The sequence below is a fragment of the Phocoena sinus genome, chromosome 2 (genome assembly GCF_008692025.1).
Source record: "Phocoena sinus isolate mPhoSin1 chromosome 2, mPhoSin1.pri, whole genome shotgun sequence".
In the NCBI taxonomy this organism is placed as follows: domain Eukaryota; kingdom Metazoa; phylum Chordata; class Mammalia; order Artiodactyla; family Phocoenidae; genus Phocoena; species Phocoena sinus.
The window spans coordinates 17,905,701-17,923,173 of NC_045764.1; the positions used below are offsets into that span (position 1 = coordinate 17,905,701).

Here is a 17,473-nt window from a genome sequence, read left to right on the forward strand (position 1 = left end):
GACAGCCAGTTCGCACAGACCCTTAAAGACCCCGGCAGCTCCGGCCGTGACCAAATGCCCCCACGGTGTCCACTAGAGACAGTGCCCTGGCCACTCAGTTTCACCAGGGGCACATATAAATGCGAAGCTCACTAACTGAGATGCCAGTTCTTCTTCACTAATAGAACAACAACAAAGCCCTAAACCATTGGCTGCAAGCCATTATAAAAACGCCCTGGATTCCTTTGAGGGATTCCTACCAATACCTGCATGCTGGCAGCTCTGTATTCTGGCATCTGACAGCCAAGCAGAATGTCCATCAGTGTTTCTGACATCTGCCCAGGACGACCTCGTCACACTCACAGTCATAGTGCCCACGGAAACACTAGTCTGTGTGTGTGTGTGTGTGTGTGTGTGTGTGTGTGTGTGTGTGTGTGTGTCTGTGTGGCTGCACCACGCGGCTTACAGGATCTCAGTTCCCTGACCAGGGATTGAACCCGAGCCCCAGCAGTGACAGTGCCGAGTCCTAACCACTGGACGGCCAGGGAACTCCCAACACTAGTCTTATAGTTGCCTAAAAACTTCATCAGAATTCAAATTAAGGAAACTTGGAATTGACCGGAAGAACCCATGCTGATTAGTGCCCCCAGGAAGATTCATCTCTCAAATAATCAAGAGGAGATTCACTACACTTTCAGCCATCACTTTGAAAATACATCAGGATGCTCTTTTTTTATTTTAATTTATTTATTTTTGGCCGTGTTGGGTCTTCGTTGCCGCGCGCGGGCTTTCTCTAGTTGTGGCGACCGGGGGCTACTCTTGGTTGTGGTGCGCGGGTTTCTCATCGTGGTGGCTTCTCTTGTTGTGGAGCACGGGCTCTAGGTGCGCGGGCTTCAGTAGTTGTGGCACGTGGGTTCAGCAGTTGTGGTGCACGGGCTTAGTTACTCCGTGGCATGTGGGATCCTCCCAGACCACGGCTCGAACCCGTGTCCCCGGCATTGGCAGGTGGATTCTTAACGACTACACCACCAGGGAAGCCTGACCAGGGTGCTCTTAATTTTAACTTACTTTTAGGCTTAGCAAAATAAAATCAATGTACCCAAATAGCAGTCTCTGAATACCTCTTCCCATTAACAGGACAAGATTGCTTTGGGAAGCGACTGATTCCAGATGTGGGGCAGAAAATATATAAGATGAGCATGGAACACATTTCATGGCAGAAAGCAAGGATGCTGTTATCAAGAACACTCAGGAGCCAGTTTAGAGAGGTCCCACTGCCACGAACATGGATGATCTGAGCAGCAATAAGAAAAATAATGTAGACTGAAATAACAACTATACTAATGCTTATGAGTTCTTACTGACTTTTTTAAAGAGGGAAAAAGGAAAAGTGAAACCAGGAGATGCTAGCCAAGAAAACAAACTCATTATTATGAAAACTGATAAAAAGACAGAATTGGGCATGTGGTCTGTTCTTCCTATACAAAGGATATCTCAGGGTAACAAACTAGTTGACAAAAAAAATAAATAAATTATCTTTAGAGAAATTATGTGGCCAATAAACGAAAGAACTGGAATATCAACATGCTGCAAGCATTAAAAAAAATAATAATGGATCTAGGAAATAATCACCAATGCTGCTAATATCGCACAATGAGAAACAACCAGACTTCATTTGTCTCTTCAGTGAACTGTACAATACCACCTAGAGATACTGTTGTCAAAGACTCAGACCAGAATCAAATCAAGACTCTATATCTAATAACTACCAGTTTATAAGAAACACAGGGTATGTAAGAACACAGTAGATGCCACAGGGATGGATTCAGCTCCAGACAGAGGAAAACTACCAGAAAATCAGTCCAGTTTCAATGAGTAAATTGCAATGTGTATATGTGTGTGTGTATACATACATATACTCATACCCATATATAGACACAGGCAGACATACACAGAGAAAGAGGAACTTATAGACTAACAGAAACATATCAATCAAATGCAGTGTGTAGATTTTCTTTGGATGCTGATTTAAAGAAACCAAATATGAAACCACATTTACAAAATGGAGTTATTTTAATAATAATATCACATCACATAGCATTAAGAAAGTATTGTATGGGGTTATATATTTAAAGTTTTACTTTGTAGAAATATATACAGTACTGAAATGTTTTCAGAAGAAATGATATAAGATCTGGAATTTACTTTGAAATAGTCCCATTTGGGGAAGTATAGATGAAACAAGATTGGCCATAAATTGATAATTGTTAGAACTGATAGTTGGGCATGGCATTTCTTTACACTATTCTCTTTAATCTTGTATATGCTTGAAATTTTCTACAATTAAAAAATTGAACAGGGCTTCCCTGGTGGCGCAGTGGTTGAGAGTCCGCCTGCCGATGCAGGGGACACAGGTTCGTGCCCCGGTCCGGGAAGATCCCACATGCCGCGGAGCGGCTGGGCCCGTGAGCCATGGCCACTGAGCCTGCACATCCGGAGCCTGTGCTCCGCGACGGGAGAGGCCACAACAGTGAGAGGCCCGGGTGCCCCAAAAACAAACAAACAAACAAACAAACAAACAAACAAACTGAACAGAAGACAAGTGACCTTGCAAAGGAAAAAGTTATAAAGACAAGTGAAAATATGCAATGTAACGATACTGAATAATACTTTTTCCCCAATCAGGGTTAAATTTTTTAAAAAGGAAAGCTGTGTAAAGTTGCATATTCATCATGATGGTTTCTTTAATATTTTCTGTGCAACAGATGAAGAGATTCATCTGAATGAATGAATCTCCTCCGAACAGGCTGTGCTGACTTTATATCAATACAACATTTATTCAGAAGAGGCTCAGTTTCACCAAAAAGATTTGCTAAGTCAAGCCTCCTAAAGTGCTGTTTCTCACAAATTAAAGGTCTAAGATGCAACATGAAATTTAAAAACATGATTAGTGGGTCTAGATGTGACCCTGAACCCATTTACTCAGATGTGCCTTGACTTTTAAAAGGTTAAGTGACAAGTACTACTGTAGTTTGATTTCTTCCATTTTTCAGAAGGATGAAGCATATTTGATGGTAATCAAGGTACAGATATAAAGCAGCTGCATTTTCCCACCAAACACCTAGTAAATCTTTTCAAGGAGCAATGGAGTGATAGACAATAAGTAATGGTAGAGAAATGTGAAAAATATTCTTATATTATTTTGATGTCTTAACATTTATTGTGAGAAAATGCTCAAAAATATAACAGCTACCAATAAGATTAGCAGATGAGCTGACAGAAAAAAACACAAGATTTTCAAATATGAGCAGCATAAAAACTTGAAGCTTAGAACCCATAGGAACTGAAAGCAAATTATAAAAAGCAATCAGATGCAGGTAGAGAGTCTTCACTATTTATTAGCTTCATCTGATTAATAACTTCCTTAAAAATCCGTCTGGGTGTGTGGCATGTGTGTGATGTGTACTTATTTCAAGGACAGAGTTTATGAAAGTAAATGAAGGAAAAAATCTAGAAAACATAACATTTCGTTTATTTAGAAACGTAATGTATTCATCATACAGAAAAAAACTGCCCCATTAGTTTTATGAGCAATACCTTCACATCATGTAATAATCTTTAGTATTGCTATGGAAATTTTAAGTTAAAAAGCTCATATCAAAAAACTCAGTTTTCAGTCAGTAAAAAAAAGACAATACTTACGAAATATACAAAAATAAAGGCAAGGAATCACTGCAAATGACACACGCACACCTTTTCCAGACATGTTTAGTACACCACTATCACGACAGTCCTGACTCTTGCATAAGAAAGTAGATTGCATGCATCAGCATTTGTGTTACCCATGATGGTGAAGCATCATTCATTGTAAATAAGTAAACAGGAATCAAGGTCTACAACAGCCAAGTTCCAGAGAATAAAACTGTGTCAGCAGTAGTTACTCAATTTATTTATAGTTCAAAACTGTTTTTTTTTCTTCCCTCTAAGTATATACTCTGTCTTTAAAGTTGGTAAGGGATAACAACCACAACTACGAAACCATTGATAGCTAAACCAAACTTCTCCTCTAACACAATTAAGTCTTATATTAGGACCTTAACAAAAATGCAGCGATTCAGTATGTCTTGATAATAAAGGAAGTGAATGAAGATGGATGACGTAATCATCGAGCAGAGAGCAGTCATTTTAGATGTGGTTTCAGGAGATATTTTTTCTAATTAAGGGTCTCAATTTTCTTCACTAATAAGAGTATTGCATTGGCCCCGAATCAAGCATATCCAATTGAGGATATAGATGTAGAAGGTTGTTTGCGAGGTTGCCTTTTAAATTTACAATCTTGCAGAATGTACGAAAATCGAAATATATATAAATTTGTGTTCAGTGGAAAATATTATAAAACATTTCTTCAGTGTAAAAGAAAATTCCTATTAAAGGAATGTTAGCACCCTGGTAAATAAAATTTAAAGATCAAGTACACATTTGAACTTGGATCTGTTGCAATTTTATGTTCACAGATATGAAGTCTTTTATCACATTCCATTATTCAGAAACTGAACTGCCAGAGAAGTACATAAAGCAGCTACAAAATAAAGCAGCATATAAGGAAACCCAGAGAGAGGAAAGAGTGCTGTCTTAGAAAACTTTTAATTCTTTAAAAGATTGGTAAACGCCCAACAATGCACTTCTTTACAGGCAAAAGAAGGAAACAAGGTGAATACCAAAAAAAAGGTCTTCAGATGAATGTGTTCATGAAGGCTCATTAGAACTAGTCTTCACTTTAACGCCATTCAAAACAGAATTATTAGAAACTTCTAAAAGAGCTCAAGAATGCGAACTGATGGAGGTTCAAGAATGAAAATTACATCTAATATCACAAGGCTCCATCAATTTATGTAATCATCTAAAAGTCATTGTTCAGATACTTTACGGGAAGGCCTAGAACATAACTAAACTAAACTAAAGCTTAAAAATACAATAAGTCATGAGGAAGGTAAGGAGAGCTTGAGCAAGAAGACAGAGTACATAGGAGATAAGAAAACTGCCCGATGTTTTCAGTATTCACAAATTGCACATAATTTTTCTAATCAAAATTTCTCCCTTAGAGTATAAAAGTCAATACTCTGAAAATTCTTTTTAATAATGCAAGAGAGATAAATATCAAACAAATTGTTACATGAAAGTCAAGCAAACAGAATTATATAATAATGGCTAGAGTAATGTTTTTATAAATATTGCTCTATCTGGCTCACCTAAATTAGAAATGGTCTCAGAGAAATACTTCTAATGAGATGGTTTGTCCCAACGTTCATTACTTTCCTTTCCAATGTACTTACATCAAAATGATCATCACATAAATGTTGTTGGGTCAGACACTGATTGTCATATCCAGAGTCACCTGATGAGGAAAGAAAATGTCCCAAACATAGAGCAATGGAAGTGGTATTTTTTTCACACTACCTCACATTATTAATATTATATATTAACTGTATATTGTGTAGGCAGAATAATGGCCCCCAAAGATTCATTCACATCCTAATCCCGAGAACCTGCCATGTTATCTGACATGCAAAAGGGCCTGCACATGTGGAGTGAAGGCAAAGACTGAGGTGAGGAGATTATCCTTGATTTTCCAGGACTCAACGTAATCACATGAGTCCTTAAAAATGGGAGAGAAGGGCAGAAGGAAAGGGAGGGAGGCGTGACTGCAGAAAAATGGTCAAAGGGATGCAAGGTTGCCAATGGTGAAGATGGAGAAAGGGCCACAAGCAAGGAACACAGGTGGCCTCCAGAAGCTGGAAATGGCAAAGAAATGGATTCTCCCTCCTTTGGGATTCTCCCTTGGAGCCTCCAAAAGAAACACAGCCCTGCCGACCCTTGAACTTTAGCTCATTGAGATCCACATGAGACTCTGACTTATGGTACTAAAATTCATCTGTATTGTTTTAAGGCACTAAGTTTGTGGTAACTTGCTATAGCGGGAACGGAAAACTGATAACATATACACACACAGAAAATTATAAACACCCTGCTCTTCAAAATTTATGTATTAACTCTGATCAAACTAATTTCCCAATTTTGAAGAAAAGAGGTGCCATGGCTTCGATGAGGGAGAGAAATGAGGAAGGCAGACTGGGAAGCTTTCTGGATGAAGCACCAAGGGCAAGCCCAGACAGACCGCTGCCCACCTGGCTCTGCCACCCCCCTCAGAGTGGACACATGATCCCCAAGCCTTGCCCATGGATCACAGACCCATTCTCAGGATTCAATGCAGTTCTGCTCTATGATTTGTGACTCATCTTTTCTTCTTTCTTTTTTTTCTTTATTTGGCTGCACCGCGTGGCATGCGGGATCTTAGTCCCCAGACCAGGGATCGAACCTGTGCCCCCTGCAGTGGAGAAGCAGAGTGTTAACCACTGGACCCCCAGGGAAGCCCCTGTGACTCATCATTGACCTTGCTTCTGCCTCCCATTCCCAAATCCCCTTACTCTGATTACATAAGAACGGTTATTATCCAGCATCAGTGGATACCCCCATCCTACTTATGCAAACTGATCACCAGCTGGTCTTTGTTGTTCTAAGTCATAAATCTTTAGGCTGCAACATCTCTGCCAAGCAAGAGAATATTCTTTTCCAATGCATTAACACAAATTCTATATTTAAAATAAACACTTCTCAAGCTGATCTAAATAACAAATTAACCAGTGGATCAGCCATGGCACAAACTGACATTTTAATTAAATGTGATGATGGGCTGAGTGAAGTAGTAATCTGAAATGCCCTTTGGCTCCTGTTCTTTCCACATTATGATTGGTCCTAGACGGTTCCGGTTGTAATTTTCTATCTTTAAACATGGGAATTATCTCTACAAAATGATTTATTTTCCTGAAGGTACATGCTGCTCCTATACTCCTTCCATATATAAACTCACTAAATATCAGCCATAGATATGTGTATATGTACATACAAAGACTTATTACTAGGGTACCACTATAAAGACAAGAAAACGATGCTTGTATAATACGGTCAAAACACAACTGCAGCCCAGGCAACGAGCTGCTGTAATTGCTGTATTTACTCTCAACTCTGTAAGAAAGAGTTGAAAAAAATAACACATAGTGGTTGCTTAATCCCCGGAACAGATAGAAAAGGGAGGGTAATGTAGAAAAATGTAGGGATAGAAAACTTTCTACAACTTTTAGAGAGAATACAAACGGAAAGGCATTCCACCAAGGAACAGGCAGTGTGACAGTACCTGAGAATAAGCCAGGTCCATGGTCTGGACCATGTTTCAGACCAAGAGAGAGAAACAGGAGGTGAGGTAACGGAAGCACAGTCCCCTTTTTTGCAGTTATAAAAATTCTAGATTTATTTAAGTTCTGTCAAATGCCAACTGGAGGGAAATATGGAAAGGAAGCATCAAATCTAAGCCACAGAAAGTGCTGGATAGAGATCTCTTTGTGAGAAGGCGCTGTCCTCTCTCACGTGTGTCCTGGAGCACACGATTTCATGCCGCTTTGCGCACGTGCTGCAGTGCCCAGGCTCTTTACTGAGAAAAACAATTTGCTGAAATGTAGGCAATGAATTGATAAATAATAATTAATAAATTGTTAATTTATAAATCAATATAAATGAAACTTGTAAATACAAAATAGTATAATGAATCAATACACTGATTTAGATGTAAGGTGGTTTTTCTTCAAAACATGGCTATCACAGGGACCACTAGCTGTCCATTTCAGGGAAAAGGCAGAAGGGGTAAAACCCTCAGGGGCACATTTACCAAGCGCTCTGTGTCCCTGCAGGGCTGCCTCTCGGTCCCTTCCCATTTGAGATTCACACAATGAATCTGAGAGATGAAGCCAGTCTCTAGCTGGAGACAGGAGCAAACAGAACAAGGAACGCAAAGCCATTTTTGACATTAAAAGCAATGAAAGAATAAATAAGCAAACACAGTTTCAAGAAGATCTATAACAGAGATCTGTATCAAGAGCAGCAAGAAGAAAAAAGAAGATGTTATCTGCCAGGATTTCATGACAAAATAATCCACATATGGGTCTCTCTATGACATGTGCTAATAGAAAAAAGAACCTAAATACCTGGTTAGAATGTAGAATGAAAATGAAAAAGAAAGCTTGTTTACAATCTAATCGTGTCTGCTCAAACATTTTCATACAATTATTTTCTCTATGTAATGCACTTCTTATTGCCATTTGAAAATGGGCTTTCTTGCTTCAATTTAAATCGTACTTTCTTAATATATTCATAGCTATATCACTTTTACAAATTTTCAAGTGTCAGTAACCGTTTCTGCACCTGATAAACAGAAAAAAAATCGGACACATAAGATATATCCCCATACAAAGGCAAGACTGCAAGGCAAGGCCCCAGGGTCAAGTAAAATATACTAGCCAAGGACAAAGAGAAGTGAGAAATACAGAAGTGATTGGACAGTGGAGACATCTTAGTGGGGTGGGGAAGGAACCTGTAAAACTACTCTTCCCTAGATTTCAGCAGGTGTGACAGATACAGAGACTTTGTGCACAAGGGGTCCAGTTCCATAAGGTTTGGGGTGTGGAGATCTCACACAGGTGGTGCCGTGAACACTACAGGAAGCCTTTTCAATGACCAAGGACCGCCTGCTAACTACAGGCCAAAGTCCATCTGATTACATGGGGCAAAGAGTTTCTAAAATATATTCCCCCTCCCAGTGGCCCAACAGTCACCACTATTAAGTGTAAAATACTGTATACATCTGTGTGGAGATTTTTTTAAATTAAGTACTTCACAAAGATGTAATTGAACAATGTAGGAAGCAAATGATTATTCTGCAGAAAGATAACTCGGAAATACTGGCGTCAGACGGGAAGTGCAAAGATGTTCTGACTTCAAGTCTGGTGTCTGGAAATGCCACAACAGTACCCTGACATACAGTAAGTGTCGATACGTTTTCGGCAATAACTCCACTTGATGGTTATGCCATAAGCACAGACTGTGTTAGTTCACTCCACTGAGCCTCAGTTTCCTGATGGTAAGTAGGGGAGATGGACCTGGAGGTTTCCTAAGGGACTGCTCCATCCTACAAAGATGTGGAAACCTGTCCCCAGCGTCCCTTATGCAATACAGTATACTCATAGCCTCTGTGGGGAGAATCCATGCACATGTCTAGATTTTCGTGTGCTCTGTGGAAGGAAAGGACTCCTGGGTAAAGGAAGCAGATATAAATGACACAGTATGATGAAAAGACTACACTGTTACCTTGTGGAGTGTTAAGTTCCAATGTAAAGACCACATATGAAATGTTTCAGCCCAACGAAGCAACTGATCGCTTACATTTTATCAGCATTTTAAAACCTAACATTTCTTGTGGTCTGGTGTGGGGAAAATATATCTTGTTGTGTCCCCCCCCCATTTTTCTTAATGGATGACCACATGAAAAGGCAAGTTTAAAAATAATTTTGTGGGCTTCCCTGGTGGCGCAGTGGTTGAGAGTCCACCTGCCGATGCAGGGGACACAGGTTCGTGCCCCAGTCCGGGAAGATCCCACATGCCGCGGAGCGGCTGGGCCCATGAGCCATGGCCGCTGAGCCTGCGCATCCAGAGCCTGTGCTCCGCAACGGGAGAGGCCACAACAGTGAGAGGCCCGCGTACCGCAAAAAAAAAAAAAAAAAAAATTTTAAAAAATTTGCAACCAAAATCACCGTATGTTGATTGCTGGTTACTTCACTGGAAAATTGAAGGATGAAACACACATCTTTGCAATACCAGCTATCAACAAAAAAGAAGGCTTTCTTTATGGTATTGAAATGCCATCTCTGGAACAAGCATCTTGGTCCGCAGACAGCGTGCCTGCTGCCGAACTGCTGTCGCCTGACAGCCCGTCTTATCTGCCAAATTGCTCATTAGGCCTGGCAATTGTCACCTGCGCCTCCAGTTCATACTCCAGCAGGGAATAAACATCAGTCTGCTCGCACCATCCTCGGCAGCAAGCTTCCAACACCCCCCCCCCAGTAGCCCGGCCCCCCCACCTGCAACCCTCCAAACACACTCACCTTGTATACACACCATTATTTTTAAAATGTCAATTTGGCTTCCAGCTCTTAGAAGCTAGCTTAGCTTAAATAAAGCAAAAAATACAAAAGACAGAGAACATGCAACATAAGCCCCATATTACAATGTGAAATGCGCTGACCAATAATTCACTTAATTATTCATGCCAAAAAAGAACACATAAACAGTCTGAATGTAGTGAAGAACGCTCATTTCATGGAGTATTTCTGAGTGCACAGGTGACAAGAGAGCAGAGCAGATCAGAGGAGTCCTCTTCCAATGGGATCTGACCCATCCAACCTTGACTGTAAGTCTGAAAGGAGAGTACTCCAATTTATAAATAAACAATAGAGGTACTGTGGCAACCAGAACAAAGAGGTAGCTGAGAGTACTCCAGGCTCTCTGTCTTTGCTGCTTCCACTGATAGCTGCCAATGAGCGCTCTGACATTCAGAGGTGGATCGATACACAAAAAAGATACAAAAGAGATACTTTGTGGGCAAAAAGCACCAAAGATATGAAACAGAATGTCTGAAACCCCGTAAAACAACTTCTGATGGAATACTGTTTTTCATTTTGCAGAAGTAAAATATTCACCACCAACCCTGCAATTAGCTAGAAAATTACAATAATTACAGCAATTTTGTATCCCATCTCCAATCCAATTAATAGATATATGACCTTGTCAACATGTAATAATCAGATTGCATCTACAACAAAACTGGATGGGTTTTATATGCTGAACAGAACTTGCACAGTAAGAAGGTAATTATTTGAAATACTGAGAATGCCATTTGTATGCCATGCTCCACTTCACAAGTTAAAAGGAAATACAATAGGAATATTATTTCTATTTTCAGTATATGTTTAAATAAAATCCGGAAAATATTATCCTAATACCAGGTAATGTTAAGAGAATAGGTCTCTAAACCAAAGATCTTGGATCTCGTAGCAAGAAAAAACCAATCCGTATATTCTTGAGTAAGAAAAAAAATTTAGAGCTCGAGAAAGAGGCGGCGGGGTCGGGGGCACCTAACTTTGACACAAGCCTTGTACAGCAGTTCTTTTTTTTTTGTACGGTACACGGGCCCCTCACTGTTGTGGCCTCTCCCGTTGCGGAGCACAGGCTCCGGACGCGCAGGCTCAGCGGCCATGGCTCACGGGCCCAGCCGCTCCGCGGCATGCGGGATCCTCCCGGACCAGGGCACGAACCCGTGTCCCCTGCATCGACAGGCGGACTCTCAACCACTGCGCCACCAGGGAAGCCCTGTACAGCAGTTCTTGATGTCTCTGTAAGTTTTCAAAGTTAGGGAGCTAGTAAAATCTTACCAATTAGTTAAAGAGCACCATTTTCAGCAACATTTTGCCAGACATGGATAAAAATTAACTATAAAATTAACACAGCTCAGAAAGGTTAAAAGACAATCTAATTGGATACTTTGTTTCTCAAAATTTCTACAGCAATTCTATTTCTAGGACTTCTTCCTGCCAAGGAATCTCGAATCTTCAGTCTGGCTCTTCCAAAGGAAATATTAAATCAGCATTCTGGGATGAAAAGAAATCCTGCCATCATTCTAAAGCCAGGCTATCCCCAGAATGTTTGATCTCTATAAAAAGCCTTTGAGAATTAAAAAATAAAAAAATCACAAGTGGGGGAAAAAAAATGCTAGACTTGGTCTCAATGATCTGCTCCAGAAATTGTGCTCCTGGGCACAGTAGGTCTCTCTAAAACTGGATTTGTGAACAATAAAAATACAGTTAAACATCTATCACAGAACCGTGAGGTTTAGAGAGCATGGTTTGGGCTTCCCTGGTGGCGGAATGGTTGGGAGCCCGCCTGCCGATGTAGGGTACACGGGTTCGTGCCCCGGTCCGGGAAGATCCCACATGCCACGGAGCGGCTGGGCCCGTGAGCCATGGCCGCTGAGCCTGCACGACCGGAGCCTGTGCTCTGCAACGGGAGAGGCCACAGCAGTAAGAGGCCCACGTACCACAAAAAAAAAAAAAAAAAAAAAAAAAGAGGAAGAACATAAACTCCTTGATGGCAAGGACTAGGCCATATTAACTCAACTCTGAACTCGGATCACCTCGCACGAGGCCTGGCCAGCACAGACCTACTGTTGTTTTATTTCCGAATGAATGGTATTAATACTGTAGAAAATGACTCATAGGTATTGGGTAACTTTCACATAGTCACCAAACCTTGTATTTAGTAAATGTTTAACACGCATTTACCCAGTGCCTGCCAAGGCCATAAAATCTAAATAACGTTAGGAAATAAAATTCAGAGCTTCTTGCTCTGAATATTTGCATATCTTCCCACTGATGACTGCAAGACAACACATATGCTTCAAGTATAACTTCCTTTTCTCAATTAAAACAAGGTAAAAGAGATGCTTGGAGTTGAAAACAGCATTTAAATTTTAACACACAGAGCCAGCCAAATATGGGTGGTGGTGGTTTAAAAATCTTGTTGAGTCAGTGAAGTCAAAAGATATAAATGGGGGACTTCCCTGGCAGTCCAGTGGTTAGGGCTCCACACTTCCAACGCAGGGGGCCTGGGTTCGAGCCCTGGTCGGGGAACTAGGATCCCACGTGCCACACAGCGTGGCCAAAAAGTAAAAAATAAATTTAGAAAAAAGATATAAATGGGCAGCAAGCCATTCAAATTCTTCTTAACCTAAAGACAGGACTGGCCTTTCCTCCAACACATTTTTAAGGTGTAGCTAAATTAAAGGTACACCTTGCTTTGTAAAACACCTGAATAAAAAAACCACAACAGTAACACAGCAAAAAGCTCTGTAGTTCATTATATACATTAAGGTATAATTACTCACATAAAGACCCTGTTTTCCAAACATCAGGCACCTATGAATCCTTGTACTCTTGTTTCATTAAAATCTTCTTTAAATCAAAATTAGGCAATCCATTTCTTAAACACAAGCTTGTGCCAAGCAGATAATCATTAAGGCATGGACTTAATGAGCTAGTATACAATAAAAGAAAAGAAAATGACCTGCACACCCCCTACATATTACTTCATATACCATACACGGTATACACCTCACCTTTTGAAAAACACTGCCCAAAGTAAATCGTACATAAGATTTTTTAAGTAGTGTATCCATGTAGTAATCAAATGTTACTTCCACAAAATCAGTTTAAAATATATTTGTTCATGTATGTGCACAAACAACCTACGTCTCCTGGATACAAGGAAAGGTCCAGCTAAAACACCTTACAGTGGCTGTTTCTGTCCACGCTTCCTTGGAAACATTTTCCACTGTGCCCAGCTCTCACTACGATTATTCTTGTCCAGGTGATAGAAAGCAATTTTAGAAAGTGGTTAACATTGGTCTGCAACCATACACGACCCCCTGGGCATCACATACATATCCCATCATGCAATGTGCCTTTCAATCCTCTACATCTCTATATGGCATACTTTCCCTGTGGTTTCTGATAGATCGTCAGATTTGTTAACTGTTAAACTGACGTTCTTTCCTTATTCCCCATATATATATATACACATACATATATACATACATACTCTCTCTCTCTCTCTCTCTCTCTCTCTCTCTCTCTCTCTCTATATATATATATATATATATATATCTCCTCAAGGGACAGTGGAAGCAGAAATAGTTTATGAACATCTAGAAGCAAATTACCAAAATGCTACAGACTGCTACCAATGTGAAAAGTGGGGACAATGATGCATTTTATAAGAATAAATTATATATTCTAAAAATAAATTATATATAATAAATTATATATTCTAAAAATTATATATTCTAAAAAATTATCTAACTATATTCTATATATTATTTTATATATTATTACCTATCTCTATGTGAAGATCTACTGAAGACCACATCACACAAGGCTAAATTTTCCACATGAAAAACTGAAATGTTTCTAGATAGATGTGCCTAAAAGATAAATGATTTTTAAGTTATAAATTTCTTGAAATAGGCCTTCTTAGTCTTAACAATTGCTCAATGATAAGATTATACAATTACAAATGCTAAATAGAATGTTTAGCAGAAGCTCTTCACTGTAAGCTTGGCAGGAATGGCTGCAGAATTCTTCAAGCTAGTGTCCTGGAACTTGGGCACTAGGGATCCTAGGATTCCTACTATACACTCACTAAGACCAATCTTTTCGTTTCTTGAGAGGGCACCTAATAGCAACTCTTCCAGATCCCTGAAGATAACAATCCTTGAGGTCCCTTCAGCCCCTGCTCTCCAGATAAAGTTCAGGTAACTGTTATAACCAACTTGATGGTCAATCCAACACACTGTGTTTGGTTTCAGTGGAAGGATGTTGATTATTTCTATCTGTTCTAGCGTTCATATAAAACATATGGAAAGAAAAATGCAGGTAGTATAAGTTTAACTATTATCCTTATTTACCTTTGGTGAGCAATTAAAAGTCTACCAGTCCAAAGTAAAGTAAGGCCAATCTATGAAAACATAAAGAATCTTGCCTCCCTCTCTTGCAAAAGACACTCGCCCAGGTTCTAAACTTGATCAGTTTTTGATATAAACAGACAATGAATTCCATTCACAAGAGCATGGCTGGATAACACAGTCGGCATCCCCGTAACTGAAGACGAAATATGCACTCACTGGCACGGAGGACCGAAGGGGTGACCTCGATCTCACTAGTTGCTTGGTAAGGCTGGAAGGCTGAAACACTGTTGGTGCCGAGCTCACTGCCAAACATCTCCGGACTCTGGGTGCCCGTGGAGCTGGCACTGGTGCCATCACCTCCGTGATGCGGGTCCTGCTCATCAAACACTGCTACCAGCTAGAAATGACAGGTAAATTTGCAATTATAAACAAAGGCATTTAAAATGACAACCAAAAACTTACACCACCTTTGATGTAAATCTACAGAGGAAAAATATGGATATGTACACACCCAGGTATGTTAGGTTTTAGGAAAAGAAACTGCAAAGAAATAGTCTTGCCCTGAGTTCTGATGCTTTATTTTTATATTTCTAAGTCATACACTTCATATGCAAAATTCTCTGGGTGAAAATAAAAATAAAACGGTTTTATATCACAGAATGCGAAAGGGGATGGAGTGGATTTCAATCTTTTTGTAAATGATATATCAAGTGGAAAAGAAAGTGCATATATACCTATATATAATGCATACACATGATATATAGTTTATACAGCAAAAGGTATAAGGGACCCTTCATATGGGAAGAAGGGTATATTAAAAACTGTGCAGTATCTGCTCATTTGTGCATAAAAAACACAGGAAGGATACAAGAAACTAATGAGACGGGTAGGCTACAGGGAGTTAGTAGGAACAGGGTTGAAAGAAAGAGAGAATGGGAACAATAGTGGAGATTATGGGGCGGTAACACTTTTCTGAATATATTTTTCTGTAACTCTGACTCTTAGAACCATCATAATGATTCAAATACCTAAAAGAGAAATAAATAATTGAAACTGACCAGGAGGCAAGGTGGGGTCTGGGGGTTGGGAATCTAAAATGGAGCACAAACAAATAAACCCAGCTATGTTACAAATGAAAAACAGAACCACACGAAAAGGGTGGGGAAGAAAAGAACTAAGTCACTTTACGAAACTTTTTTTTTTCACTGTTTAACGTAAGGCTAAAGGCAAAAAGAACCTTCAAAGAAATATTGTATTCTAGTTAGTAAAGTTGTTCCTTACAAGCGCATGGTTTAGAAATTCATATTCCACACACACACACACACACACACACACACACACACACACACACACACAGCAGGAATGAATGAGAAAGAAAAAATATTTTGGCTAATGAGAGCCAAAGTTCTCACCGCCAGAAACAGAAGTTACAAACAAGGAAATATACTGTAGTATTAGATTAGAATTAGAGGCATCAATATGAACTTGTGGTTTTATAAGTAGGTAGGCCGACGGGTATGGATGGATGTGAATACATGTGTCCTAGCTCTGTCCAGTGAAAGATCCTAGAAGCAATGACATTGCTTCAATGTCAAATTGCTGGTCCAAGAACCAATGAACACAAGTGGCCAGATCATGGTTTCTAATACTATTCTCCAATAAATGAACTAGAACTCCTTAGAAAAATAGTTAATTCCAGGGTTGGGGACAGAGAAAATACGCGATGAGCCTGGAACACCTTGTGATACAAAAGAACACATCAAAGGAAGCACATCAAAGGGAATTAGGGCCAGCCTTAAGGAGCTCCCAAGGGCCGAAACCATTTGGGACACTTGTAAACGATCAAATAATGAGAGCATTAGATTATAACCCAATATAAACTAAACATCTGTGAGTTCATAATGATATAAGTAAATAATCTAAGAAATAAATAAACAAATGGTGGAGAATGGACAGCTTTTCCTTCCTGGAGCATCCCAACTAATAAATATGGAAAAAATCACTAAAAGAGAAATTATCACTAGGCAACCTCCACAGTCAGAACTGTCTCAGGCAAGATCTACCAATGGACGCTAACGTTAATGGGTGAGAGTATGGTGAGATATGGGCATATCTCAGAATATCTCCCCGTAAGATGCTTTTTAATTAAAAAGAGAAAGTAGTGTCTGCGGGCAGAAACTTGGCAGACAGCACTTCACCAAGTGCTGTCACTTCACTCCATCAACATCACGTACCCTCTGAAAGATGCACTGAGAAATATACAACGTTACTTCCGTGGTACTCTTGCCCCAAATGCATAACTTTGGTCTAATCGAGAGGAAACATCAGACAAATCCAAATTGAGGAGCATTCTGTAACTACTACTCTTTAAAAATACCAAGGTCGGGAAAGTAAAAGGCTGATGAAATTGTGTACCTTGGAGGAGACTGAGGAGAAATATGAACTGCACGCAGTGTGAGCCCCTTGCCTGGCTCCTGGGCTAGGCAAAAGGCCTCAAAAGGCCTCATTAGTGGGAAAGAGGCAAAATTCAGATGATTAGTTAGTAGTATGGACTCAATGTTATTCGTTTCCTAACTTTGATAACTACACTATGATTATGCTGGATGTGAACATTAGGGATAGATGAAGGGTATATGGAAGCACTCTGTACTATTTTTGTAACTTTTCTGAAATATGAAACTATTTCAAAATTGAAAATTTTCATAATACAGCATAACAAAGTACCATTAAAATTCAACCTATTTCTTCTTATAACTAAACAGTGGCAGCACTTCTTTAAAATCTCAAAGAGTAATAAAGTTCTAAGGCACAGAACACCTTGGTCATTCACACTCCAATCCCATGCCTGGAGAAGTAAGCTCAGCCTTCCAAGAAAAGAAGAGTCAGGACTGCACACGGAAAGAACCACACCTTCTGCCGCCAATCCAAGCCTTTTCAACGCCAATACTCCGATCAGTTAACAGACCAAAAGGTGTATTCACAGAATATGGAAAGTATTTATAATTACAGTTTGTCATTTTGAACAAATGCTAT

At 39.7% G+C, this 17,473-nt stretch overlaps 1 protein-coding gene across 23 annotated transcripts in view; it reads right to left on the reverse strand.

Moving 5' to 3' along the window:
- The window catches only part of PARD3 (par-3 family cell polarity regulator), a 639,255-nt gene that overhangs the window by 377,578 nt on the left and 244,204 nt on the right, over positions 1-17,473 (reverse strand). For all 23 annotated transcript variants that reach the window (XR_004348311.1, XM_032621841.1, XM_032621839.1 and 20 more), the window contains exon 3: positions 14,657-14,837. Coding sequence is in view for 22 of the 23 variants with exons in the window: in XM_032621841.1 (XP_032477732.1) it covers positions 14,657-14,837 (181 nt within the window). In the remaining variant the exon portion in view is untranslated. The remainder of the gene's footprint in view (positions 1-14,656; positions 14,838-17,473) is intronic.